Below are 27,256 nucleotides of genomic sequence, written 5' to 3'. Positions count from 1 at the left end.
TTGAAAAAACTTAAAGATATTTCAGTTATGAATAAATAAAAAAAACATATTATATATTTTATAACACTGTGTAACATTTCGTGACACCAAATTATCATGTATAACTTCAGAAATTTTTTTATTTATAATTTGTTTCTTTAAGGCAAATAAAACTATCGTTAATGAGTAATATTCAAAATAAAAAGATATCAGTTTTTAATAATTTGTTAAAATCTTATAACTTTTAAAAGTATTATATGCAATATATATACATATGAAATTCTACAACTGTAGATTTGACTGTCTTTCTTCCCCTTCATTTTATTGATTAAACAAATAATTTTCCTTGTCCAGTAACATTCATAGTACATTCTAGAGTAACTTGCTACTTGTTTTTCAGTGTAACATGAGGGGTAAAACATACAAAGGTAAAACATAAAAACTAACACAGAAAACACTGGGGTGAGACCTGAGTTCTGGCAACTGAACAATTTTTGCCCCGTAAAGGGGTAGTACTATATTTTCGATTTGACACAGAAGCTCGACGAGTGTTCATTTCCCACGAAAAATTATCCATCGTAGAAATTGTTGTTAATACTACTACATGCACGTCCGTTTTTTATTAGCCCCATGTTGTAAAGGCCTAATGCTCTAGAGTTTCTCTCACTCTCTCTCTCTTTCTCTCATATCAGTAAAAAGTATAATTATTAAAATATAATTACTAAAGTATACTTATGATGAAAATTATTATATGTATATATTCGAAATATAAAATATATATTGTATATGTTGCGTATATATTAGAACTTTAGAACGTTGCGAAGACTAGATGCCCTAATATTTTCTACATGATTTTAATCACAAAACTTATCTATCTGGCGAAGCGAAATTTTTAAATGCATTATTACTTGCGCAAAATATAGGAATTTTTTATTTTTTATAAAATATATTACATTGCACCATTATCATCTATATTTTCACTATATTTTCACTATATTGTTATCTGAGTAATACTTGCTTCATCACCGTGTCGAAAATATAACAGTAAAATAAGATGCCGAAGCTTTTACAAGCTGCAATAAATATCGTGTTAGGAAACAATATACTAATTTGTAAAATATGATATCTTGAATATATTTAATATTATAACACTATATTTTCTTTACCGTGGTAAAACCTTCTAACGACGGAATAAATAGTCCACCGATATTCACGGTGAAATCCGTACATCCCTTTCGCAATAGAAACAATATTAATCTTTGTATATATAACGGAGCTATATACCACTCAACATTGTACCTAGAAAATTATATGATAAGGTGATGAATTGGCAATTATAACAAAAATAGAAGAATTTAGCAATAATTTCTTATATAACAAAGTAAGTAAATGATTTTATAGAAACTACAACCTATAGATTAAAGCTTCAAAAACTATCTCAGACTGTCAAAATTGTTGAAAGAAAAGTTACTAAATGTTTGCTGCAAATTTTTTTAACAGGACACTAGTAGAAATTTAATAAAATCTGTTATCAAATTATGACGACAAATTAATAGCAGAAATTGTGTAAAAACTATTATTCCATCATTATTTAAATGCAAAATATAACGGATTCTGCTTGTTTCCTGCTAACTTGCTGTCAGATTATATGGGCAGAATTTATTAATGATATAGTAATGCCAACACGTGTAATACCAAATCTTAATATTTAATACAAAGATATTAAATAATTCAAGCACAATTTGCCAAATTGTTAACATATTGTTAACATTTTGTTTACTAGTAATTGTGTCTTATATTATACAAATACTCCTTACGCGGCAATAATTACGTCTCTGTTATGATCCGTGAGATCTTGTCCGAGATAGTTTGCGACAAACATGTACAAGATAATGATAAGTATATATATAAATGGTGGTATCATTTCTCTAATATCGTCTCCACTCGTTGCACCCTTAAAAATCTATTATACGAATTTCTTATTTGGAAGCATTCAAGTTTTTATATTATTATAATAAATGAACGGTGCATGAAGTTACTTTTTCGTATAATTGTTCCATATAAGTTTAAAAATGATTTTAGAAATGATAAATCGGATGTATCAATAAAGAATCAAAGTTTTTATTAGCCTTAACCCTTTAACTACGGGTAAAAAGACTATATAAGTCGCTTATTGACGACTGCCGGAGTTAAAGGGTTAAATGTATACGTATACCTTCCGTAATTTCAAACTGCATGACTATATGTTAAAGATATATTCAGATTTAATGCAAAATCCAAAACTTACTTGAAACAAATTGAGACTTAAAGAAGTCACTCCAAATATTATTAAGTAGGACATCATTACTTCATATCTGGATACCAAACCTAATGATAATCTTTAACAACATAATAAATAATTATTGCATACAGCATTTAATGCATACAGCAATAGTAATACATTGCAGAAATACCAACTTCATGGCTTGACGGTGCATATCTATGGCACATATTATCTTTTCGGATATCAACATTTTGTTATTCAATTTGTTATTATCTTTCAACACATTGAATTTCATTGAATGTTCAATACGGTAACTATAAACAACGTGTACCGTATATACAAAAAGGTCAATTCTTTGGATACATATTCTCTTCTTACGCGATAGATTCTTTATTTAACATTCATTTTTAAAATTATTAATTTAAATTAGATTCACAATTTTCATCAATATTATTACGTTTCTATTTTTCATACCAGGCAACTTTAAATATTCCACAGATATGATGAAAAAATGAAATCAGCATTGTTCCTATTGCTATTGCTGTAATCGCGCTTAAGTAAATTGTTATGTTTATGTGCAACATAATTAAATAGAAATATTTTTCTTGATCGATAAAGTATTCTGTTATCATCAGGAAACGATGTGGTCGAGATATATTTGTCGTTACAATAATATCAAATATGTCCGACGATAGTTGGATGATAATAATTACCGATGCACCAGACATAAAAACCACTAGAAAATATTAAAAGCTATAATTGTTCAATCTAATACAATAGTGTTGCATATATACAATACTATGCGCGCACGTATATGTATATTTTTCATTATGAATTTTATATCGCATGCTCTGAAGAGATAATATGGTTGCGCGTAAAGATGTTAGAAGATTGTCTCACTTGTAAGAAAAATCGTAACACGTTTTGCATCATAACCATATTTATCAATAATAGCAGTTTCATTTTCATCTTTTAATTCGTCATATATACGTTGAAGTTGCTCTAATAATTCTTTCATCTAGTAATGGAATTATTTTTTGTATTATCTATGAATATTGTAAGAAAAATGTTGATGTTATAAAATTTGGTTTTGAGAATGTTTTTCGAATTCTGTAAACTTACTGCTTTAAAATCAATGCCGAACAAGATATATTTTGCTGTCGCAGTGCTGAAAAAAATCGCATTAGAGAGAACTTTAATGATGAGGTCCGGAGTACATCTTGACGTTAGAAATACTGTAATCTAGAAACGGTAATTTTATCTACTTTCAATTAAAAAATTTATTTTCTTATCTGATGATGCAACATTGCATATCTTATAACATTAATTGTTTTATTATGTATGTAATAATTTAACAGAGAATACATAACTCTATTCATTATTAATATACACAATTCTATTAGTTAAAAAATATAACTATATACAATGAAAAAGTTATGAAATAATATTAAATATTCGATGTACAAAATACAATTAAATGTAATTCAATGTAGATTAAATGCAACTTAAATACAAATTAATAATTACAACATAAGTTTTGTTATGACATCGAATCATGTGCGAATACAATGCAGCTTCATGATACTAATACACAAATAACATTGTTGAAATATTGTCTTACCTGAAATATAATACTGCTGATCAGAATGCCAGAGAAAAGAACAAACCGAAGGTGGACTAGTTTCGATCGTTCATATGGCCACAAGCCGGTTGTAAGTAAAAGAATTTTATTGAAATTGAAATAGTGATCCTCGAGACGGATCATTTCCGAGGAAGGTTAAAATGCATATGCCTGGAGAAACCGACCAGCGTTCGCTCATCCCCTCCTAATCTCATCGATCGACTATATCTATAGTCTTCAATTTCAGCACAATTTTCTAAGTTAACATAATGGAATGTAATATAAAGTAACATCGAAAGCTATCATAAGGTCTAAACGTCCATATTCCATCGACTTCTTATAATAATTTTACACTTAAGCTATCGACTTTAGAAACTAATTTACTAGTGCTACCTTCTCTTTAAAACAATAGGAACTCGAATATTATTATATTCAGGTTGTTAAATAAAATTTCGAAAGAATACTTCGTCTTTGGCGCTAGGTTTGCATTAGTCCTCAATTGGCAAAACTTCAGATATGTCGGAAGAGGAGCACCGAAGCCATGAAATGCGAAACATTTATCATGCTCGTCTTTTTTTCGTGACGATTGTTTTAATATGCACACATATCCTGTTCACGGAGGAAGCGAAATCGAGCGATAAGTACTAAATTAGATTATAAGTTTTTTTGTACCTAGGAATAGATAAAGCACTACCCAGGTTTACTGTTTTGTTTCCGTTTATCTCTTCTCCGTGATATTGCATTCATTGTAATTATTCTATTCCTTGATAACACATGTTAATAATACGAAAATATATTTATTCGTATTATATCTGCTAATATATTTTAAAACATTTAGATACAGGTATTATACTTGATAAAGATTCAAGCTATAACATATCACTGGCACAATTAATCCAGTACATTATAGCTACATTATTTGTACAAAACACATAGGCAAGCGTAACTTAAACATTTATAAGTGCAAACTTATAATAAATTAATTATTTACTAAGTGCTTTTAATAAAAATGCTAAACCGATGCACTGGCACTATTTTAATAAGAAACACTAGGAAAGCAAAGGAGCTTCTGAAAGAGAGAGAGAATGATATAAAATCGATTGAAATTATTATATATATTCGAAATATAAAACATATACAGCATATGTTGCATATAGAGTATATACAACATTTACTTTTAGAATGTTGCGAAGACTAGATGCCCTAATATTTTCTACATGATTGTAATCACAAAACTTATCTATCTGGCGAAGCGAAGTTTTGAAATGCATTATTACTTGTGCAAAATATAGAAATTTTTTATTTTTTATAAAATATATTACACTGCCCCATTATCATCTATATTTTCACTATATTGTTTTCTGAGTAATTCTTGCTTCATCACCGTGTCGAATATATAACAGTAAAATAAGACGCCGAAGTTTTTACAAGCTGCAATAAATATCGTGTTAGGAAATAATATACTAATTTGTAAAATATATCTTGAATATATTTACTATTATAAGACTATATTTTCTTTACCGTGGTAAAACCTTCTAACGACGGAATAAATAGTCCACCGATATTCACGGTGAAATCCGTACATCCCTTTCGCAATAGAAACAATATTAATCTTTGTATATATAACGGAGCTATATACCACTCAACATTGTACCTAGAAAATTATATGATAAGGTGATGAATTGGCAATTATAACAAAAATAGAAGAATTTAGCAATAATTTCTTATATAACAAAGTAAGTAAATGATTTTATAGAAACTACAACCTATAGATTAAAGCTTCAAAAACCATCTCAGACTGTCAAAATTGTTGAAAGAAAAGTTACTAAATGTTTGCTGCAAATTTTTTTAACAGGACACTAGTAGAAATTTAATAAAATCTGTTATCAAATTATGACGACAAATTAATAGCAGAAATTGTGTAAAAACTATTATTCCATCATTATTTAAATGCAAAATATAACGGATTTTGCTTGTTTCCTGCTAACTTGCTGTCCGATTATATGGGCAGAATTTATTAATGATATAGTAATGCCAACACGTGTAATACCAAATCTTAATATTTAATACAAAGATATTAAATAATTCAAGCACAATTTGCCAAATTGTTAACATATTGTTAACATTTTGTTTACTAGTAATTGTGTCTTATATTATACAAATACTCCTTACGCGGCAATAATTACGTCTCTGTTATGATCCGTGAGATCTTGTCCGAGATAGTTTGCGACAAACATGTACAAGATAATGATAAGTATATATATAAATGGTGGTATCATTTCTCTAATATCGTCTCCACTCGTTGCACCCTTAAAAATCTATTATACGAATTTCTTATTTGGAAGCATTCAAGTTTTTATATTATTATAATAAATGAACGGTGCATGAAGTTACTTTTTCGTATAATTGTTCCATATAAATTTAAAAATGATTTTAGAAATGATAAATCGGATGTATCAATAAAGAATCAAAGTTTTTATTAGCCTTAACCCTTTAACTACGGGTAAAAAGACTATATAAGTCGCTTATTGACGACTGCCGGAGTTAAAGGGTTAAATGTATACGTATACCTTCCGTAATGTCAAAATGCATGACTATATGTTAAAGATATATTCAGATTTAATGCAAAATCCAAAACTTACTTGAAACAAATTGAGACTTAAAGAAGTCACTCCAAATATTATTAAGTAGGACATCATTACTTCATATCTGGATACCAAACCTAATGATAATCTTTAACAACATAATAAATAATTATTGCATACAGCATTTAATGCATACAGCAATAGTAATACATTGCAGAAATACCAACTTCATGGCTTGACGATGCATATCTATGGCACATATTATCTTTTCGGATATCAACATTTTGTTATTCAATTTGTTATTATCTTTCAACACATTGAATTTCATTGAATGTTCAATACGGTAACTATAAACAACGTGTACCGTATATACAAAAAGGTCAATTCTTTGGAGACCTATTCTCTTCTTACGCGATAGATTCTTTATTTAACATTCATTTTTAAAATTATTAATTTAAATTAGATTCACACTTTTCATCAATATTATTACGTTTCTATTTTTCATACCAGGCAACTTTAAATATTCCACAGATATGATGACAAAATGAAATCAGCATTGTTCCTATTGCTATTGCTGTAACCACGCTTAAATAAATTGTTATGTTTATGTGCAACATAATTAAATAGAAATATTTTTCTTGATCGATAAAGTATTCTGTTATCATCAGGAAACGATGTGGTTGAGATATATTTGTCGTTACAATAATATCAAATATGTCCGACGATAATTGGATGATAATAAGTACCGATGCACCAGACATACCAAACACTAGAAAATATTAAAAGTTAATTGTTCAATCTAATACAATAGTGTTGCATATATACAATAATATGCGCGCACGTATATGTATATTTTTCATTATGACTTTTATATCGCATGCTCTGAAGAGATAATATGGCTGCGCGTAAAGATGTTAGAAGATTGTCTCACTTGTAAGAAAAATCGTAACACGTTTTGCATCATAACCATATTTATCAATAATAGCAGTTTCATTTTCATCTTTTAATTCGTCATATATATGTTGAAGTAGCTCTAATAATTCTTTCATCTAGTAATGGAATTATTTTTTGTATTATCTATGAATATTGTAAGAAAAATGTTGATGTTATAAAATTTGGTTTTGAGCATGTTTTTCGAATTCTGTAAACTTACTGCTTTAAAATCAATGCCGAACAAGATATATTTTGCTGTCGCAGTGCTGAAAAGAATCGCATTAGAGAGAACTTTAATGATGAGGTCCGGAGTACATCTTGACGTTAGAAATACTGTCATCTAGAAACGGTAATTTTATCTACTTTCAATTAAAAAATTTATTTTCTTATCTGATGATGCAACATTGCATATCTTATAACATTAATTGTTTTATTATGTATGTAATAATTTAACAGAGAATACATAACTCTATTCATTATTAATATACATAATTCTATTAATTAAAAAATATAACTATATACAATGAAAAAGTTATGAAATAATATTAAATATTCGATGTACAAAATACAATTAAATGTAATTCAATGTAGATTAAATGCAACTTAAATACAAATTAATAATTACAACATAAGTTTTGTTATGACATCGAATCATGTGCGAATACAATGCAGCTTCATGATACTAATACACAAATAACATTGTTGAAATATTGTCTTACCTGAAATATAATACTGCTGATCAGAATGCCAGAGAAAAGAACAAACCGAAGGTGGACTAGTTTCGATCGTTCATATGGCCACAAGCCGGTTGTAAGTAAAAGAATTTTATTGAAATTGAAATAGTGATCCTCGAGACGGATCATTTCCGAGGAAGGTTAAAATGCATATGCCTGGAGAAACCGACCAGCGTTCGCTTATCCCCTCCTAATCTCATCGATCGACTATATCTATAGTCTTCAATTTCAGCACAATTTTCTAATTTAACATAATGGAATGTAATATAAAGTAACATCGAAAGCTATCATAAGGTCTAAACGTCCATATTCCATCGACTTCTTATAATAATTTTACACTTAAGCTATCGACTTTAGAAACTAATTTACTAGTGCTACCTTCTCTTTAAAACAATAGGAACTCGAATATTATTATATTCAGGTTGTTAAATAAAATTTCGAAAGAATACTTCGTCTTTGGCGCTAGGTTTGCATTAGTCCTCAATTGGCAAAACTTCAGATATGTCGGAAGAGGAGCACCGAAGCCATGAAATGCGAAACATTTATCATGCTCGTCTTTTTTTCGTGACGATTGTTTTAATATGCACACATATCCTGTTCACGGAGGAAGCGAAATCGAGCGATAAGTACTAAATTAGATTATAAGTTTTTTTGTACCTAGGAATAGATAAAGCACTACCCAGGTTTACTGTTTTGTTTCCGTTTATCTCTTCTCCGTGATATTGCATTTATTGTAATTATTCTATTCCTTGATAACACATGTTAATAATACGAAAATATATTTATTCGTATTATATCTGCTTATATATTTTAAAACATTTAGATACAGGTATTATACTTGATAAAGATTCAAGCTATAACATATCACTGGCACAATTAATCCAGTACATTATAGCTACATTATTTGTACAAAACACATAGGCAAGCGTAACTTAAACATTTATAAGTGCAAACTTATAATAAATTAATTATGTACTAAGTGCTTTTAATAAAAATGCTAAACCGATGCACTGGCACTATTTTAATAAGAAACACTAGGAAAGCAAAGGAGCTTCTGAAAGAGAGAGAGAATGATATAAAATCGATTGAAATTATTATATATATTCGAAATATAAAACATATACAGCATATGTTGCATATAGAATATATACAACATTTACTTTTAGAATGTTGCGAAGACTAGATGCCCTAATATTTTCTACATGATTGTAATCACAAAACTTATCTATCTGGCAAAGCGAAGTTTTGAAATGCATTATTACTTGTGCAAAATATAGAAATTATTTATTTTTTATAAAATATATTACATTGCACCATTATCATCTATATTTTCACTATATTGTTATCTGAGTAATTCTTGCTTCATCACCGTGTCGAATATATAACAGTAAAATAAGACGCCGAAGTTTTTACAAGCTGCAATAAATATCGTGTTAGGAAATAATATACTAATTTGTAAAATATATCTTGAATATATTGGGTCGTCCGGAAAGTTCGTGCCGATTTTGAAGGAAAATTCAAAGGCAACATTTTTTTATGTCGATAAATATTTATTGACTTATGTATGCACCGTTTTGTTTCACAACCTTTGTCCATCTTTCACGCAACTGGAAGATTTCATTCTCTCAGAACTTCTTAGGTTTCTCGGCGAAAAATTCCTCAAGGTGGTTTTTTATGTGGATCAAAGAGTTGAAGTTCTTGCCGCTAAGAGAATTTTGCAAAGACCTAAATAATTGAAAGTCTGACGGTGCAATGTCTGGTGAATACGGTGGGTGAGGTAGCACATCCCAGCCAAACTTCAACGATTTTTGTCGGGTAGTCAAAGAAACATGAGGTCTGGCATTGTCCTGATGGAACACGACGCCCTTCCTATTAGCTAATTCTGGACGTTTTTCCTGAATCACTGTCTTTAATTCGTCCAGTTGCGAGCAGTACTTATCTGCATTTATCGTTTGGTTGTGTGGTAGGAGCTCATAATATAGGATTCCTTTCCAATCCCACCAGACACAGAGCATGACTTTTTTTGGACGAAGGCCGGCTTTCGGAGTGGTTAATGCTGGTTCATTTCGCTTACCCCAGGATCTTTTTCGTTCTACATTGTTGTAAATGATCCATTTTTCGTCACCCGTCACTAATTGCTTCAAAAATGGTACGTTTTCGTTGCGCTTGTACAGCGAGTCGCAGATGGAAATGCGATCCATTAAATTTTTGTCGGCCAAATTATGCGGAACCCATACATCATAGCGACTTACGTAACCAAGCTTCACTACATGATCGTGGACAGTGGTTTTCGATATTTTCAGTATCTCTGCTAATTCGCGTGTCGTGTAGCGCGGGTTATTCTCGATCAGTGTCTTGATTTGGTCATCATCAGTAGTAGAGGGTCTGCCCGAGCGTTCTTGGTCTTTAAGGTTAAAATCACCAGCTCTAAACTTAGCGAACCACTTACGTACGGTTCTTTCAGCTAAAGCGCCTTCTCCGTAAACAGAACATATCGAATTTGTTGCTTGTGAGGCATTTTTGCCTTTCCGGTAATAGAAAAGCATCAAGTGTCTAAAATGTTCTTTGTTTTCTTCCATCTTCAAAAGAGTACAAAACTGACACGAATCAATTTATCTGAAACAACTTTTTTCCTAAAGATGCGTTGAAATGTCACCTTTAAGCATATGTATATAACTCGTATGTTTTCAATAACATTGATATATTCAGACATGTTCCAACGCCATCTATTAAAAATCGGCACGAACTTTCCGGACGACCCAATATTTACTATTATAAGACTATATTTTCTTTACCGTGGTAAAACCTTCTAACGACGGAATAAATAGTCCACCGATATTCACGGTGAAATCCGTACATCCCTTTCGCAATAGAAACAATATTAATCTTTGTATATATAACGGAGCTATATACCACTCAACATTGTACCTAGAAAATTATATGATAAGGTGATGAATTGGCAATTATAACAAAAATAGAAGAATTTAGCAATAATTTCTTATATAACAAAGTAAGTAAATGATTTTATAGAAACTACAACCTATAGATTAAAGCTTCAAAAACCATCTCAGACTGTCAAAATTGTTGAAAGAAAAGTTACTAAATGTTTGCTGCAAATTGTTTTACCAGGACACTAGTAGAAATTTAATAAGATCTGTTATCAAATTATGACGACAAATTAATAGCAGAAATTGTGTAAAAACTATTATTCCATCATTATTTAAATGCAAAATATAATGGATTCTGCTTGTTTCCTGCTAACTTGCTGTCCGATTATATGGGCAGAATTTATTAATAATATAGTAATGCCAACACGTGTAATACCAAATCTTAATATTTAATACAAAGATATTAAATAATTCAAGCACAATTTGCCAAATTGTTAACATATTGTTAACATTTTGTTTACTAGTAATTGTATCTTATATTATACAAATACTCCTTACGCGGCAATAATTATGTCTCTGTTATGATCCGTGAGATCTTGTCCGAGGTAGTTTGCGACAAACATGTACGAGATAATGACAATTATATATATAAATGGTGGTATCATTTCTCTAATATCGTCTCCACTCGTTGCACCCTTAAAAATCTATTATACGAATTTCTTATTTGGAAGCATTCAAGTTTTTATATTATTATAATAAATGAACGGTACATGAAGTTACTTTTTCGTATAATTGTTCCATATAAATTTAAAAATGATTTTAGAAATGATAAATCGGATGTATCAATAAAGAATCAAAGTTTTTATTAGCTTTAAATGTATACGTATACATTCCATAATGTCAAAATGCATGACTATGTTAAAGATATATTCAGATTTAATGCAAAATCCAAAACTTACTTGAAACAAATTGAGACTTAAAGAAGTCACTCCAAATATTGTTAAGTAGGACGTCATTACTTCATATCTGGATACCAAACCTAATGATAATCTTTAACAACATAATAAATAATTATTGCATACAGCATTTAATGCATACAGCAATAGTAATACATTGCAGAAATACCAACTTCATGGCTTGACGGTGCATATCTATGGCACATATTATCTTTTCGGATATCAACATTTTGTTATTCAATTTGTTATTATGTTTCAACACATTGAATTTCATTGAATGTTCAATACGGTAACTATAAACAATGTGTACCGTATATACAAAAAGGTCAATTCTATGGACACATATTCTCTTCTTACGCGACAGATTCGTTATTTAACATTCATTTTTAAAATTATTAATTTAAATTATTGGGTCATTAAGTATGAAACTTTACAAATGTAAAAGCGCCATCTTTAACATTTGTTACCTCAAATTTGGCGCCAGACGTCAGTATGAGGTTAGGTTAGTGTGATAGATGTATGTTCACTCTTCAAATGTCATATTTGTTTGTTCAAATATCTTCATTAGTTTTATTGGTGGATTCTTTTTTATAGAACTATGGAAAAGTCCAAAATTCATGTGATTTATGAATATGAGTTCCGCCGTGGAACCACAGTGTCGGAGACAGCTCGTAATATCAACGCTGTATTTGGTGAAGGTTCAACTACTAAAGCAACGGTGGGCAATTGGTTCAAAAACTTCAGAGATGGAGATTTCAGCCTCGTTAATGAGCCACGTGGAAGACCAAAGACGAAGGTGGATAATGATACTTAAGAGCCGTAGTAGAGTCCGATCCATCTCAAAGTACACGTGAATTGGCATCGATATTCAATGTTTCTATACCCACCATATTGTTCATTTAGCTGCAATTGGTAAGATAAAGAAGTTGGACAAATGGGTCCCGCACGAATTGACCGATGCGCAGCAGGCGCAACGTCTAGAGGCTTCACTTTCTTTGCTTTCCCGTCACAAAAATGAATCTTTTTTGAATCGAATTCTGACCTGCGATGAAAAGTGGATACTCTACGACAATCGTAAACGCTCACATCAGTGGTTGAACGCTGATGAACCACCGAGACATCACGCGAAACCCAACATTACACAGAAGAAGCTTATGGTGACTGTTTGGTGGTCCAGGTCAGGTGTTATCTGCTATAACTTTATGAAACCTGGTACATCGATAACGGCTGAAGTATATTGCAAGCAACTGGACGAAATGATGCAACAACTTGCTATTAAACAACCGAAATTGGTCAATCGGTCAATGCCAATCCTGTTGCATGATAATGCTCGACCGCACACTGCACGACTGACCGTGGCAAAGCTACAGGAGTTGGAATTGGAAACTCTCCGTCATCCACCATATTCACCAGATCTATCACCTACCGACTATCACTTCTTCCGGAATTTGGACAACTTGTTGGTGGGAAAATTCTTCAATTCTCAACAGGCAGTCGAAACAGCCTTCCGCGACTTCATCGATTCCCGTACTCCTGGCTTCTATAGTAGAGGCATAGATCAACTATCACTAAAATGGCAGAAGTGTGTAGATAACATGGGCGCATACTTCGATTGAAAATAAATCATGTCCATGTGCCAAAAAATGCAAAAGTTTATGTTCTATTTGTAAAGTTTCATACTTAATGACCCAATAGATTCACAATTTTCATCAATATTATTACGTTTCTATTTTTCATACCAGGCAACTTTAAATATTCCACAGATATGATGGAAAAATGAAATCAGCATTGTTCCTATTGCTATTGCTGTAATCGCGCTTAAGTAAATTGTTATGTTTATGTGCAACATAATTAAATAGAAATATTTTTCTTGATCGATAAAGTATTCTGTTATCATCAGGAAACGATGTGGTCGAGATATATTTGTTGTTGTAATATTAACTATGTCCGACGATAATTGGATGATAATAAGTACCGATGCACCAGACATACCAAACACTAGAAAATATTAAAAGCTATAATTGTTCAATCTAATACAATAGTGTTGCATATACAATAATATGCGCGCACGTATATGTATATTTTTCATTATGAATTTTATATCGCATGCTCTGAAGAGATAATATGGTTGCGCGTAAAGATGTTAGAAGATTGTCTCACTTGTAACAAAAATCGTAACACGTTTTGCATCATAACCATATTTATCAATAATAGCAGTTTCATTTTCATCTTTTAATTCGTCATATATATGTTGAAGTTGCTCTAATAATTCTTTCATCTAGTAATGGAATTATTTTTTGTATTATCTATGAATATTGTAAGAAAAATGTTGATGTTATAAAATTTGGTTTTGAGCATGTTTTTCGAATTCTGTAAACTTACTGCTTTAAAATCAATGCCGAACAAGATATATTTTGCTGTCGCAGTGCTGAAAAGAATCGCATTAGAGAGAACTTTAATGATGAGGTCCGGAGTACATCTTGACGTTAGAAATACTGTAATCTAGAAACGGTAATTTTATCTACTTTCAATTAAAAAATTTATTTTCTTATCTGATGATGCAACATTGCATATCTTATAACATTAATTGTTTTATTATGTATGTAATAATTTAACAGAGAATACATAACTCTATTCATTATTAATATACACAATTCTATTAGTTAAAAAATATAACTATATACAATGAAAAAGTTATGAAATAATATTAAATATTCGATGTACAAAATACAATTAAATGTAATTCAATGTAGATTAAATGCAACTTAAATACAAATTAATAATTACAACATAAGTTTTGTTATGACATCGAATCATGTGCGAATACAATGCAGCTTCATGATACTAATACACAAATAACATTGTTGAAATATTGTCTTACCTGAAATATAATACTGCTGATCAGAATGCCAGAGAAAAGAACAAACCGAAGGTGGACTAGTTTCGATCGTTCATATGGCCACAAGCCGGTTGTAAGTAAAAGAATTTTATTGAAATTGAAATAGTGATCCTCGAGACGGATCATTTCCGAGGAAGGTTAAAATGCATATGCCTGGAGAAACCGACCAGCGTTCGCTCATCCCCTCCTAATCTCATCGATCGACTATATCTATAGTCTTCAATTTCAGCACAATTTTCTAAGTTAACATAATGGAATGTAATATAAAGTAACATCGAAAGCTATCATAAGGTCTAAACGTCCATATTCCATCGACTTCTTATAATAATTTTACACTTAAGCTATCGACTTTAGAAACTAATTTACTAGTGCTACCTTCTCTTTAAAACAATAGGAACTCGAATATTATTATATTCAGGTTGTTAAATAAAATTTCGAAAGAATACTTCGTCTTTGGCGCTAGGTTTGCATTAGTCCTCAATTGGCAAAACTTCAGATATGTCGGAAGAGGAGCACCGAAGCCATGAAATGCGAAACATTTATCATGCTCGTCTTTTTTTCGTGACGATTGTTTTAATATGCACACATATCCTGTTCACGGAGGAAGCGAAATCGAGCGATAAGTACTAAATTAGATTATAAGTTTTTTTGTACCTAGGAATAGATAAAGCACTACCCAGGTTTACTGTTTTGTTTCCGTTTATCTCTTCTCCGTGATATTGCATTCATTGTAATTATTCTATTCCTTGATAACACATGTTAATAATACGAAAATATATTTATTCGTATTATATCTGCTAATATATTTTAAAACATTTAGATACAGGTATTATACTTGATAAAGATTCAAGCTATAACATATCACTGGCACAATTAATCCAGTACATTATAGCTACATTATTTGTACAAAACACATAGGCAAGCGTAACTTAAACATTTATAAGTGCAAACTTATAATAAATTAATTATTTACTAAGTGCTTTTAATAAAAATGCTAAACCGATGCACTGGCACTATTTTAATAAGAAACACTAGGAAAGCAAAGGAGCTTCTGAAAGAGAGAGAGAATGATATAAAATCGATTGAAATTATTATATATATTCGAAATATAAAACATATACAGCATATGTTGCATATAGAGTATATACAACATTTACTTTTAGAATGTTGCGAAGACTAGATGCCCTAATATTTTCTACATGATTGTAATCACAAAACTTATCTATCTGGCGAAGCGAAGTTTTGAAATGCATTATTACTTGTGCAAAATATAGAAATTTTTTATTTTTTATAAAATATATTACACTGCCCCATTATCATCTATATTTTCACTATATTGTTTTCTGAGTAATTCTTGCTTCATCACCGTGTCGAATATATAACAGTAAAATAAGACGCCGAAGTTTTTACAAGCTGCAATAAATATCGTGTTAGGAAATAATATACTAATTTGTAAAATATATCTTGAATATATTTACTATTATAAGACTATATTTTCTTTACCGTGGTAAAACCTTCTAACGACGGAATAAATAGTCCACCGATATTCACGGTGAAATCCGTACATCCCTTTCGCAATAGAAACAATATTAATCTTTGTATATATAACGGAGCTATATACCACTCAACATTGTACCTAGAAAATTATATGATAAGGTGATGAATTGGCAATTATAACAAAAATAGAAGAATTTAGCAATAATTTCTTATATAACAAAGTAAGTAAATGATTTTATAGAAACTACAACCTATAGATTAAAGCTTCAAAAACCATCTCAGACTGTCAAAATTGTTGAAAGAAAAGTTACTAAATGTTTGCTGCAAATTGTTTTACCAGGACACTAGTAGAAATTTAATAAGATCTGTTATCAAATTATGACGACAAATTAATAGCAGAAATTGTGTAAAAACTATTATTCCATCATTATTTAAATGCAAAATATAATGGATTCTGCTTGTTTCCTGCTAACTTGCTGTCCGATTATATGGGCAGAATTTATTAATAATATAGTAATGCCAACACGTGTAATACCAAATCTTAATATTTAATACAAAGATATTAAATAATTCAAGCACAATTTGCCAAATTGTTAACATATTGTTAACATTTTGTTTACTAGTAATTGTATCTTATATTATACAAATACTCCTTACGCGGCAATAATTATGTCTCTGTTATGATCCGTGAGATCTTGTCCGAGGTAGTTTGCGACAAACATGTACGAGATAATGACAATTATATATATAAATGGTGGTATCATTTCTCTAATATCGTCTCCACTCGTTGCACCCTTAAAAATCTATTATACGAATTTCTTATTTGGAAGCATTCAAGTTTTTATATTATTATAATAAATGAACGGTACATGAAGTTACTTTTTCGTATAATTGTTCCATATAAATTTAAAAATGATTTTAGAAATGATAAATCGGATGTATCAATAAAGAATCAAAGTTTTTATTAGCTTTAAATGTATACGTATACATTCCATAATGTCAAAATGCATGACTATGTTAAAGATATATTCAGATTTAATGCAAAATCCAAAACTTACTTGAAACAAATTGAGACTTAAAGAAGTCACTCCAAATATTGTTAAGTAGGACGTCATTACTTCATATCTGGATACCAAACCTAATGATAATCTTTAACAACATAATAAATAATTATTGCATACAGCATTTAATGCATACAGCAATAGTAATACATTGCAGAAATACCAACTTCATGGCTTGACGGTGCATATCTATGGCACATATTATCTTTTCGGATATCAACATTTTGTTATTCAATTTGTTATTATGTTTCAACACATTGAATTTCATTGAATGTTCAATACGGTAACTATAAACAATGTGTACCGTATATACAAAAAGGTCAATTCTATGGACACATATTCTCTTCTTACGCGACAGATTCGTTATTTAACATTCATTTTTAAAATTATTAATTTAAATTATTGGGTCATTAAGTATGAAACTTTACAAATGTAAAAGCGCCATCTTTAACATTTGTTACCTCAAATTTGGCGCCAGACGTCAGTATGAGGTTAGGTTAGTGTGATAGATGTATGTTCACTCTTCAAATGTCATATTTGTTTGTTCAAATATCTTCATTAGTTTTATTGGTGGATTCTTTTTTATAGAACTATGGAAAAGTCCAAAATTCATGTGATTTATGAATATGAGTTCCGCCGTGGAACCACAGTGTCGGAGACAGCTCGTAATATCAACGCTGTATTTGGTGAAGGTTCAACTACTAAAGCAACGGTGGGCAATTGGTTCAAAAACTTCAGAGATGGAGATTTCAGCCTCGCTAATGAGCCACGTGGAAGACCAAAGACGAAGGTGGATAATGATACTTAAGAGCCGTAGTAGAGTCCGATCCATCTCAAAGTACACGTGAATTGGCATCGATATTCAATGTTTCTATACCCACCATATTGTTCATTTAGCTGCAATTGGTAAGATAAAGAAGTTGGACAAATGGGTCCCGCACGAATTGACCGATGCGCAGCAGGCGCAACGTCTAGAGGCTTCACTTTCTTTGCTTTCCCGTCACAAAAATGAATCTTTTTTGAATCGAATTCTGACCTGCGATGAAAAGTGGATACTCTACGACAATCGTAAACGCTCACATCAGTGGTTGAACGCTGATGAACCACCGAGACATCACGCGAAACCCAACATTACACAGAAGAAGCTTATGGTGACTGTTTGGTGGTCCAGGTCAGGTGTTATCTGCTATAACTTTATGAAACCTGGTACATCGATAACGGCTGAAGTATATTGCAAGCAACTGGACGAAATGATGCAACAACTTGCTATTAAACAACCGAAATTGGTCAATCGGTCAATGCCAATCCTGTTGCATGATAATGCTCGACCGCACACTGCACGACTGACCGTGGCAAAGCTACAGGAGTTGGAATTGGAAACTCTCCGTCATCCACCATATTCACCAGATCTATCACCTACCGACTATCACTTCTTCCGGAATTTGGACAACTTGTTGGTGGGAAAATTCTTCAATTCTCAACAGGCAGTCGAAACAGCCTTCCGCGACTTCATCGATTCCCGTACTCCTGGCTTCTATAGTAGAGGCATAGATCAACTATCACTAAAATGGCAGAAGTGTGTAGATAACATGGGCGCATACTTCGATTGAAAATAAATCATGTCCATGTGCCAAAAAATGCAAAAGTTTATGTTCTATTTGTAAAGTTTCATACTTAATGACCCAATAGATTCACAATTTTCATCAATATTATTACGTTTCTATTTTTCATACCAGGCAACTTTAAATATTCCACAGATATGATGGAAAAATGAAATCAGCATTGTTCCTATTGCTATTGCTGTAATCGCGCTTAAGTAAATTGTTATGTTTATGTGCAACATAATTAAATAGAAATATTTTTCTTGATCGATAAAGTATTCTGTTATCATCAGGAAACGATGTGGTCGAGATATATTTGTTGTTGTAATATTAACTATGTCCGACGATAATTGGATGATAATAAGTACCGATGCACCAGACATACCAAACACTAGAAAATATTAAAAGCTATAATTGTTCAATCTAATACAATAGTGTTGCATATACAATAATATGCGCGCACGTATATGTATATTTTTCATTATGAATTTTATATCGCATGCTCTGAAGAGATAATATGGTTGCGCGTAAAGATGTTAGAAGATTGTCTCACTTGTAACAAAAATCGTAACACGTTTTGCATCATAACCATATTTATCAATAATAGCAGTTTCATTTTCATCTTTTAATTCGTCATATATATGTTGAAGTTGCTCTAATAATTCTTTCATCTAGTAATGGAATTATTTTTTGTATTATCTATGAATATTGTAAGAAAAATGTTGATGTTATAAAATTTGGTTTTGAGCATGTTTTTCGAATTCTGTAAACTTACTGCTTTAAAATCAATGCCGAACAAGATATATTTTGCTGTCGCAGTGCTGAAAAGAATCGCATTAGAGAGAACTTTAATGATGAGGTCCGGAGTACATCTTGACGTTAGAAATACTGTAATCTAGAAACGGTAATTTTATCTACTTTCAATTAAAAAATTTATTTTCTTATCTGATGATGCAACATTGCATATCTTATAACATTAATTGTTTTATTATGTATGTAATAATTTAACAGAGAATACATAACTCTATTCATTATTAATATACACAATTCTATTAGTTAAAAAATATAACTATATACAATGAAAAAGTTATGAAATAATATTAAATATTCGATGTACAAAATACAATTAAATGTAATTCAATGTAGATTAAATGCAACTTAAATACAAATTAATAATTACAACATAAGTTTTGTTATGACATCGAATCATGTGCGAATACAATGCAGCTTCATGATACTAATACACAAATAACATTGTTGAAATATTGTCTTACCTGAAATATAATACTGCTGATCAGAATGCCAGAGAAAAGAACAAACCGAAGGTGGACTAGTTTCGATCGTTCATATGGCCACAAGCCGGTTGTAAGTAAAAGAATTTTATTGAAATTGAAATAGTGATCCTCGAGACGGATCATTTCCGAGGAAGGTTAAAATGCATATGCCTGGAGAAACCGACCAGCGTTCGCTCATCCCCTCCTAATCTCATCGATCGACTATATCTATAGTCTTCAATTTCAGCACAATTTTCTAAGTTAACATAATGGAATGTAATATAAAGTAACATCGAAAGCTATCATAAGGTCTAAACGTCCATATTCCATCGACTTCTTATAATAATTTTACACTTAAGCTATCGACTTTAGAAACTAATTTACTAGTGCTACCTTCTCTTTAAAACAATAGGAACTCGAATATTATTATATTCAGGTTGTTAAATAAAATTTCGAAAGAATACTTCGTCTTTGGCGCTAGGTTTGCATTAGTCCTCAATTGGCAAAACTTCAGATATGTCGGAAGAGGAGCACCGAAGCCATGAAATGCGAAACATTTATCATGCTCGTCTTTTTTTCGTGACGATTGTTTTAATATGCACACATATCCTGTTCACGGAGGAAGCGAAATCGAGCGATAAGTACTAAATTAGATTATAAGTTTTTTTGTACCTAGGAATAGATAAAGCACTACCCAGGTTTACTGTTTTGTTTCCGTTTATCTCTTCTCCGTGATATTGCATTCATTGTAATTATTCTATTCCTTGATAACACATGTTAATAATACGAAAATATATTTATTCGTATTATACCTGCTTATATATTTTAAAACATTTAGATACAGGTATTATACTTGATAAAGATTCAAGCTATAACATATCACTGGCACAATTAATCCAGTACATTATAGCTACATTATTTGTACAAAATACATAGGCAAGCGTAACTTAAAAATTTATAAGTGCAAACTTATAATAAATTAATTATTTACTAAGTTCTTTTAATAAAAATGCTAAACCGATGCACTGGCACTATTTTAATAAGAAACACTAGGAAAGCAAAGGAGCTTCTGAAAGAGAGAAAGAATGATATAAAATCGATTGAAATTATTATATATATTCGAAATATAAAACATATACTGCATATGTTGCATATAGAATATATACAACATTTACTTTTAGAATGTTGCGAAGACTAGACGTGAGAATATTTTCTACATGATTTTAATCATAGATATCTATTTTATTGCCGAAGCGACATTCTTAAATGTATTACTTGCGCAATAGGAATTTTCTGTTTTGGAATATAAAATGTATTTCTATGCTCCATTATTATCTATATTTTTACTATATTGTTATCTGATTAATTCTTGCTTCATCACCGTGTCGAATATATAACAGTACAATAAGATACCGAGGCTTTCAGAAGCTGCAATAAATATCACTTCTTAATGTGTTGATTTTTAATATGACATTTCAAATGCGTTCTAAAAACTTTTATATTCCTTTACCATGGCAAAACCTTCTAAGGATGGAATAAATAATCCACCGATATTTACTTTAAAATCCGTTGAGCCCCTTTGCAACAGGAACAATATCAAGCTCTGTACTCGCAACGGAGCTATATACCACTGAATGTTGTATCTAAAAATTAATGCACAGACGAATAATCATTGGAAAAGTTGAAAAAGTACAAGAATTTATCGGTAATAGCGTACATTGCTATTCTACGAATAATATTAATAACTATATCATAAATGTAAATATTCTTTAATTATATTTCTATTTTATAAGAAATTTTCTTACGCAGTAAGAAATACATCTTTACAATGATCCGTTATATCTTGACCAAGGTAATTTGCAGTAAACATGTACACGAGACTGCCAACAACAACAACAAAAGGCATCATTATCTCCTTAAGAGGAGTTTTCAAAGATGCAATCTGACAAATCTAAAACATGAAGTTTTTATTTTAAATAATTCCTTACACGTTTTCTAAAAATAAAATTGTTTTTTCAAATAGTTCCAATGATGATTGATTCGAAAAAAATTAATATATTGTTGAAAAAATGATTAAACAGACGTATTATCTAAGAGATAACTTCTTTAGCATACAACTTATGAATTAAATATTAATTCGTTGCTCATAAATTTACATTTATTTTAGAATTCCATACGAAATCCAAAACTTACTCGAAATAAGTTGATGCTTAAAGCAATCACTCCAAACAGAATCAAGCAACAATACATTCTTTGAAATCTAGATACCATACATCTCGATAACCTTTAAAAACGCGGAATGAAATATTATTATATAGTTTGTTACTAGTAGAGAGTATTTCGTATAGATACCAACATCATAGCTTGACGATGAATATTTACAGCATAGGTTATCCTTTTGGATATCAAATTTTCATTTTTCCTGTTGTTTTGTATCATGTTGAATGTTATTGAATGCTTGATGCGATAGCTGTAGATAAATGCATTACATTATATTTATAGGCATAACAATCTATAGGAAGTTCTTTTGTCTTTATTATGATAGAGTGGTAGACATTACTATTTTTAATTAAATTTCTTTGATATAATAAATATATTGATGATAATTTAAATTATTTATGAATAGTCTCCTATATTTTTCTTTTTATGTACCTAGCAATTCTAAACACGCCGCAGGTGTAGTGAAAGAATGTAATGAGCATTGTTCCTATTGCTAATGTTATAAAAAATCCTATATAAGTTGATATGCCTAGGTGCAGCAGAATTAAATAGTAATATTTTTCTTGATTAATAAAATATTCTGTTATGATGGGCAAATTATGCGATCGGGATATGTTTATCTGGAAAATAACATCAAGAACATCCGACCAGAAATGAATAACTACAAATAAGCATGTGCCAACCATGGAAATCACTAAAAAAGAGAAACAAATTATTTCTTCGATCTATTAGAGAATTAACTGGCAAGTCTGTGCAAATTATTTTCTAATAAATTAGTATTGATCCTTAATGTAAGGTTTTTAGTTTCGTAAAGGTCCATGCGAATCTTTTTAGCAAAATTGAAATATATAAAATATTATATTACTTTTTAATATTAAGTGCCTACAAAAGTTCGTATGATATAAAGCTTCTTTCCTTTTGGATCTTTTCCATTCCTTTCAAATAGTGAAATACTTGATTTATTTACTCCAAGCCGTCCTACAAGTGTTTGTAATGTTTGGGACGAATTTTTGTTGAGCAATGCTTCCAATTCGTTGTTCTTCATCTATTCGTGACCATACCAACTTTTACAAGCATCTCGAAATTTACGTTACGAAACAATGCGAAGTTTTGCGTTTGCTAAACAAAATTGGCATGGACTTTTCGGTTAATCCACTAATATAGCAAAAGGAGATTGCCCAACGCACATGTACACGCACGCACGCGCGCGCGCATGCACACGTAGAGATATATCCAGCATTTATACTTTAAAAGCTTTTAATATGTGCGTTGAAAGAACGATTGAAAAAAATTAGAAATGTGTTTTACTTATTAGGACAGCCGTGCAACGTTTTGCATTATGGCCATACTCATCTGTGATAGCAATTTCGTTTTTATCCTTTAACTCATCATGTATGTATTGCAGGTGAGTAAACAATTCTTTCACCTGGTAATAAAAGGATTTTTTATGTTATTATTTGTATTTCACACATACACATGAAAATTATTATACATATATACTGGGTGTTTCAGAAATAGGTGACCAAACTTTAAGATTACATTCTACTCACTGTAAGGATGAAAAAAAGTCATATCAACATAGGTCCGGAAATGTTTCCTTTGCAAGTTATGAACACTTTTTATTTACAACAAACTTTGATAAAAAAATGTTTCTCATTGCATTGATGCGGAAAATAATTTCTTTTCGCATCAATGCAAGTCATATCGAAGTTTCATGGATTGTCAAAAACGTTCAAAAATTCTTAGGGACATTTTAAGATTCTCATTTATGATACTCGTGTTGCTACTGTGGACGTACTAAATCATATTATCGCTTTGTGTGACAAAATACGAAATATTGCAGGAAATTTTGAATATCTTCAACAATCTATGGAACGCCAATCTGAAGTATTTCTAACAATTTCTTTAATGAAATGTCCTTTTATCAAAGTTTGTTATAATAAAATAAGAAATGTTTATAACTTGGAAAGGAAACATTTCCGGACCTATATTGATATGACTTTTTTTCATCCTTACAGTGAGTAGAATGTAATCTTAAAGTTTGGCCATCTATTTCTGAAACACCCTGTATATATACAGGGTGTCCCGGGTTTTAACCGACAAACTGCGGGAGCATATTCTACTAGTGGAAATAAAAAAAAATTCTTATATCGAGTTTGCTTAGAAATGCTTTATTACAAAGTTATAAAACAAAATTGAAAAGAAATATGAGATAAGTAACAACGGATTTTTTCACAAAAATAAAAATTATGTACGCAATGATTTAGTGACGCATTTCAAAATGTCCTTGCACATCGATACAAGTTAGACATCGACGTAGTACAGAATTTGTTACAGTACGACATTCCTGAAAATTTTGTTGCATCTCAGTAACTGAATTAGTAATTCGTTGCTTTAAATCTTCAAGCGAGATTACTTCTGTACTGTAAACTTTATTTTTTAAAGTTCCCCATAAATAAAAATCAAGAGGCGTTAAATCGGGCGATCTTGGAGGCCAGAAAACCGGTCCTCCTCGACCAATCCACCTATGAGCATAATGTTCATCTAACCAGTTTCCAACTTGTCTAGCATAGTGCGATGGACAACCGTCTAACTGTATCCAGCTGTTTTGGCGAAAATTTAAGATTCTTTCCGAGCGTTGTCGGTGTCTTAGAGCTGAACGAACATCATCATATTCATTCATAGGTCGAAATGAACCCAAATTACGTAATTGCAAATGGGTATTACTAAACACAGAACTATCTGGTACTCTCCTGTTAGGAAATCTACGTTGATACTCTCGTACGGCAGCTCGTGCATTTCCGTCACAGAATCCGTACACGAAATGAATATCAGTGTATTCCTCATTTGAAAACACTTTTGGCATTCTGATAGTAATTGCTAGTTCACACGACGATTGAAATCTAACAGCTACTGTTGTGAAAGTAACAATCATACTGAATCGTTTCAACATAGTGAACATGAATACATGTGAATACACATAATATAAACATCTTCGACCTTCCAAATTCTACACTAAGTTCCATTGTTACTTATCTCATATTTCTTTTCAATATTGGTTTATAACTTTGTAATAAAGCATTTCTAAGCAAACTCGATATAAGAATTTTTTCTTATTTCCACTAGTAGAATATGCTCCCGCAGTTTGTCGGTTAAAACCCGGGACACCCTGTATATATATATATATATATATATATATATATATATATATATCAGGATATATCTGTCTTAATATGTATATTGCAATAAACTTACTGAATCAACATTAAAACCCAACGAGATGTATTTTATTAAAAATACACAAAATATAAGCACAGTAGAGGAAACCTTAAGAATCAGATCCGGAGTACATGTTGAAGTCAAAAATACTGTAAGCTGCAAGCAATAATTGTATGTAAATCTGTCTATCAGAGAAACTTAATTTAATTATCTACACTCTGTAAATAGTACATTGCATATCAGTAATTGTTTTGCTGTATATATAATACTTAAATGGAAAATGTATATATGTAATAACAATAGGATATATTTAATTTAATAAGTACAGTATAGCAATATAAATCATAATAAATTCGATAAAGGTTATATAAATATAATATAATAATATAATATGAATTATAATATTAAGAGTGTACGATAACAGTGTGACAGTAAAATATATGTGTGATAGTATAATAATTCCACTTGTTACACAAATACTATTAATAAAACATAAATATTGCTTTATACTATACATACCTGGAATACAATAGCACTCATAAGAATAACAGAGAAAAGAATAAATTGAAGCCGAGAAAATATCGATTGCTCATATGGCCAGAGGCCTATAGCAAGTAAAAGAATTCTGTTGAGACTGAAATGATTTTCGAGACGAGTCATATCTTCACGAAGTTCGAAACATATATGGCTATAGAAAATTCAACGAACATTTACTTATTCCTTCAAGTCTATTGATCGATCAGATATATTCCACAACTTCTCTCTGCCAACTTAAATTGTTGCGCAATTTTCTAATTTTGTTTAATGCGATGTAATATTAGTCGTAGTATAAAACAGCAGGAAATACTATCATATGGAACACTTGTATTTTCCCTCTTAAAATAAAATTTATAATAAAACTTTTCTCTCGAAGAAGAAATTTACGGAATGTTTTTTTTCCATAAAAAATATTTATAAGGAATTATTTGCTATCAAAAAAGAGGAGGATGTGGTCATTGGAAGGTAGCTACATGAAAGTTTGACGGCAGAGAATTTTCATTGTTGTTATTTTAAATCATCGTATAATCAACATATCGTAGTATATATTGAGAAATATCACATCATTTATGAAAAACAATGTGTTAAATAAAAAGTAAGTATAGTATAAGAAAAACTTTGTGATTGAAAAATGTCGTTATCTTTGCCACATGTTCGCTTCCACCGTCCACAATACGATCAGTCTAACGTCATAGAACTGTCATATATGTATTTGTCATAAAATTAATTTTCACAAATAAATTACTGTCCAATACTGCTTAATACGATAAAAATCTACTTGGGAACGAAACTTAATTTAATAATACGAGATGTACATAAGGTATAATAAAATTGTTTTACCTATTTTGTTTCCAAAATTTAAAAAATTATCGAAATTTTAGTTATTAAGACTTTAAATATTATATTTAAAATAATAAACAGTGTGCATAAAAATTCTTAATTAAACAAATATATGTTACTATAACAATTGCTTAAAAATTCATCTTTTT

The 27,256-nt window shown here is 30.5% G+C and overlaps 4 protein-coding genes across 14 annotated transcripts; all 4 read right to left on the bottom strand.

Moving 5' to 3' along the window:
- Positions 1 to 883: 883 nt before the first annotated feature.
- Positions 884 to 4,852, bottom strand: LOC109611518 (odorant receptor 22c-like). 5 transcript variants are annotated; one of them, XM_026970109.1, is made up of 9 exons: positions 3,864 to 4,852; positions 3,365 to 3,484; positions 3,143 to 3,260; positions 2,717 to 2,978; positions 2,437 to 2,556; positions 2,267 to 2,357; positions 1,797 to 1,942; positions 1,146 to 1,278; positions 884 to 1,052 (listed from the first exon to the last, which is right to left on the bottom strand). In XM_026970109.1, the coding sequence occupies exons 1-9, from the start codon at positions 4,005 to 4,007 to the stop codon at positions 1,002 to 1,004; spliced, it is 1,185 nt and encodes a 394-aa protein (XP_026825910.1). In that variant the 5' UTR covers positions 4,008 to 4,852; the 3' UTR covers positions 884 to 1,001. The 5 variants fall into 5 exon arrangements, with proteins under 5 accessions (XP_026825910.1, XP_026825913.1, XP_026825912.1 ...); XM_026970112.1 differs by having other exon boundaries at positions 3,143 to 3,288; positions 3,365 to 3,503; positions 3,864 to 3,954; XM_026970111.1 differs by having other exon boundaries at positions 3,365 to 3,503; positions 3,864 to 3,954.
- A 287-nt stretch (positions 4,853 to 5,139) lies between these two features.
- Positions 5,140 to 9,347, bottom strand: LOC113562060 (odorant receptor 22c-like). 3 transcript variants are annotated; one of them, XM_026970106.1, is made up of 10 exons: positions 9,276 to 9,347; positions 8,101 to 9,169; positions 7,602 to 7,721; positions 7,380 to 7,497; positions 6,956 to 7,217; positions 6,676 to 6,795; positions 6,506 to 6,596; positions 6,036 to 6,181; positions 5,385 to 5,517; positions 5,140 to 5,294 (listed from the first exon to the last, which is right to left on the bottom strand). In XM_026970106.1, exons 2-10 carry the CDS (start codon positions 8,242 to 8,244, stop codon positions 5,244 to 5,246), a joined length of 1,185 nt encoding a protein of 394 aa, XP_026825907.1. In that variant the 5' UTR covers positions 8,245 to 9,169; positions 9,276 to 9,347; the 3' UTR covers positions 5,140 to 5,243. The 3 variants fall into 3 exon arrangements, with proteins under 3 accessions (XP_026825907.1, XP_026825908.1, XP_026825909.1); XM_026970107.1 differs by lacking the exon at positions 9,276 to 9,347 and having other exon boundaries at positions 7,602 to 7,740; positions 8,101 to 8,191; XM_026970108.1 differs by lacking the exons at positions 5,140 to 5,294; positions 9,276 to 9,347 and having other exon boundaries at positions 5,413 to 5,517; positions 6,050 to 6,181; positions 8,101 to 8,785.
- Positions 9,348 to 9,376: 29 nt separating this feature from the next.
- On the bottom strand, positions 9,377 to 15,829 carry LOC113562062. The gene is made up of 9 exons (XM_026970117.1): positions 14,841 to 15,829; positions 14,342 to 14,461; positions 14,120 to 14,237; positions 13,699 to 13,957; positions 12,133 to 12,252; positions 11,963 to 12,053; positions 11,562 to 11,707; positions 10,911 to 11,043; positions 9,377 to 9,531 (listed from the first exon to the last, which is right to left on the bottom strand). Exons 1-9 carry the CDS (start codon positions 14,982 to 14,984, stop codon positions 9,481 to 9,483), a joined length of 1,182 nt encoding a protein of 393 aa, XP_026825918.1. The 5' UTR covers positions 14,985 to 15,829; the 3' UTR covers positions 9,377 to 9,480.
- A 287-nt stretch (positions 15,830 to 16,116) lies between these two features.
- On the bottom strand, positions 16,117 to 27,128 carry LOC105287072. 5 transcript variants are annotated; one of them, XR_003406614.1, is made up of 11 exons: positions 26,439 to 27,128; positions 26,250 to 26,364; positions 25,767 to 25,886; positions 23,820 to 23,937; positions 22,944 to 23,205; positions 22,648 to 22,761; positions 22,485 to 22,575; positions 22,097 to 22,242; positions 21,802 to 21,934; positions 21,467 to 21,719; positions 21,070 to 21,360 (listed from the first exon to the last, which is right to left on the bottom strand). XR_003406614.1 is itself a non-coding variant. In XM_026970114.1 (10 exons), the coding sequence occupies exons 2-10, from the start codon at positions 20,433 to 20,435 to the stop codon at positions 16,221 to 16,223; spliced, it is 1,182 nt and encodes a 393-aa protein (XP_026825915.1). In that variant the 5' UTR covers positions 20,436 to 21,360; positions 21,467 to 21,660; the 3' UTR covers positions 16,117 to 16,220. The 5 variants fall into 5 exon arrangements, 3 of the variants coding, with proteins under 3 accessions (XP_026825915.1, XP_026825916.1, XP_026825917.1); XM_026970114.1 differs by lacking the exons at positions 21,802 to 21,934; positions 22,097 to 22,242; positions 22,485 to 22,575; ... (4 more) ...; positions 26,250 to 26,364; positions 26,439 to 27,128 and adding exons at positions 16,117 to 16,271; positions 16,362 to 16,494; positions 17,013 to 17,158; ... (3 more) ...; positions 19,571 to 19,688; positions 19,793 to 19,912 and having other exon boundaries at positions 20,292 to 21,360; positions 21,467 to 21,660; XM_026970115.1 differs by lacking the exons at positions 21,802 to 21,934; positions 22,097 to 22,242; positions 22,485 to 22,575; ... (4 more) ...; positions 26,250 to 26,364; positions 26,439 to 27,128 and adding exons at positions 16,117 to 16,271; positions 16,362 to 16,494; positions 17,013 to 17,158; ... (3 more) ...; positions 19,571 to 19,688; positions 19,793 to 19,912 and having other exon boundaries at positions 20,292 to 21,360; positions 21,567 to 21,660.
- Positions 27,129 to 27,256: the final 128 nt, after the last annotated feature.

The sequence above is a fragment of the Ooceraea biroi genome, chromosome 6 (genome assembly GCF_003672135.1).
Source record: "Ooceraea biroi isolate clonal line C1 chromosome 6, Obir_v5.4, whole genome shotgun sequence".
NCBI lineage: Eukaryota > Metazoa > Arthropoda > Insecta > Hymenoptera > Formicidae > Ooceraea > Ooceraea biroi.
The sequence above is the reverse complement of the archived record's forward strand: the minus strand, read 5'-3'. Positions and strand labels throughout refer to the sequence as shown.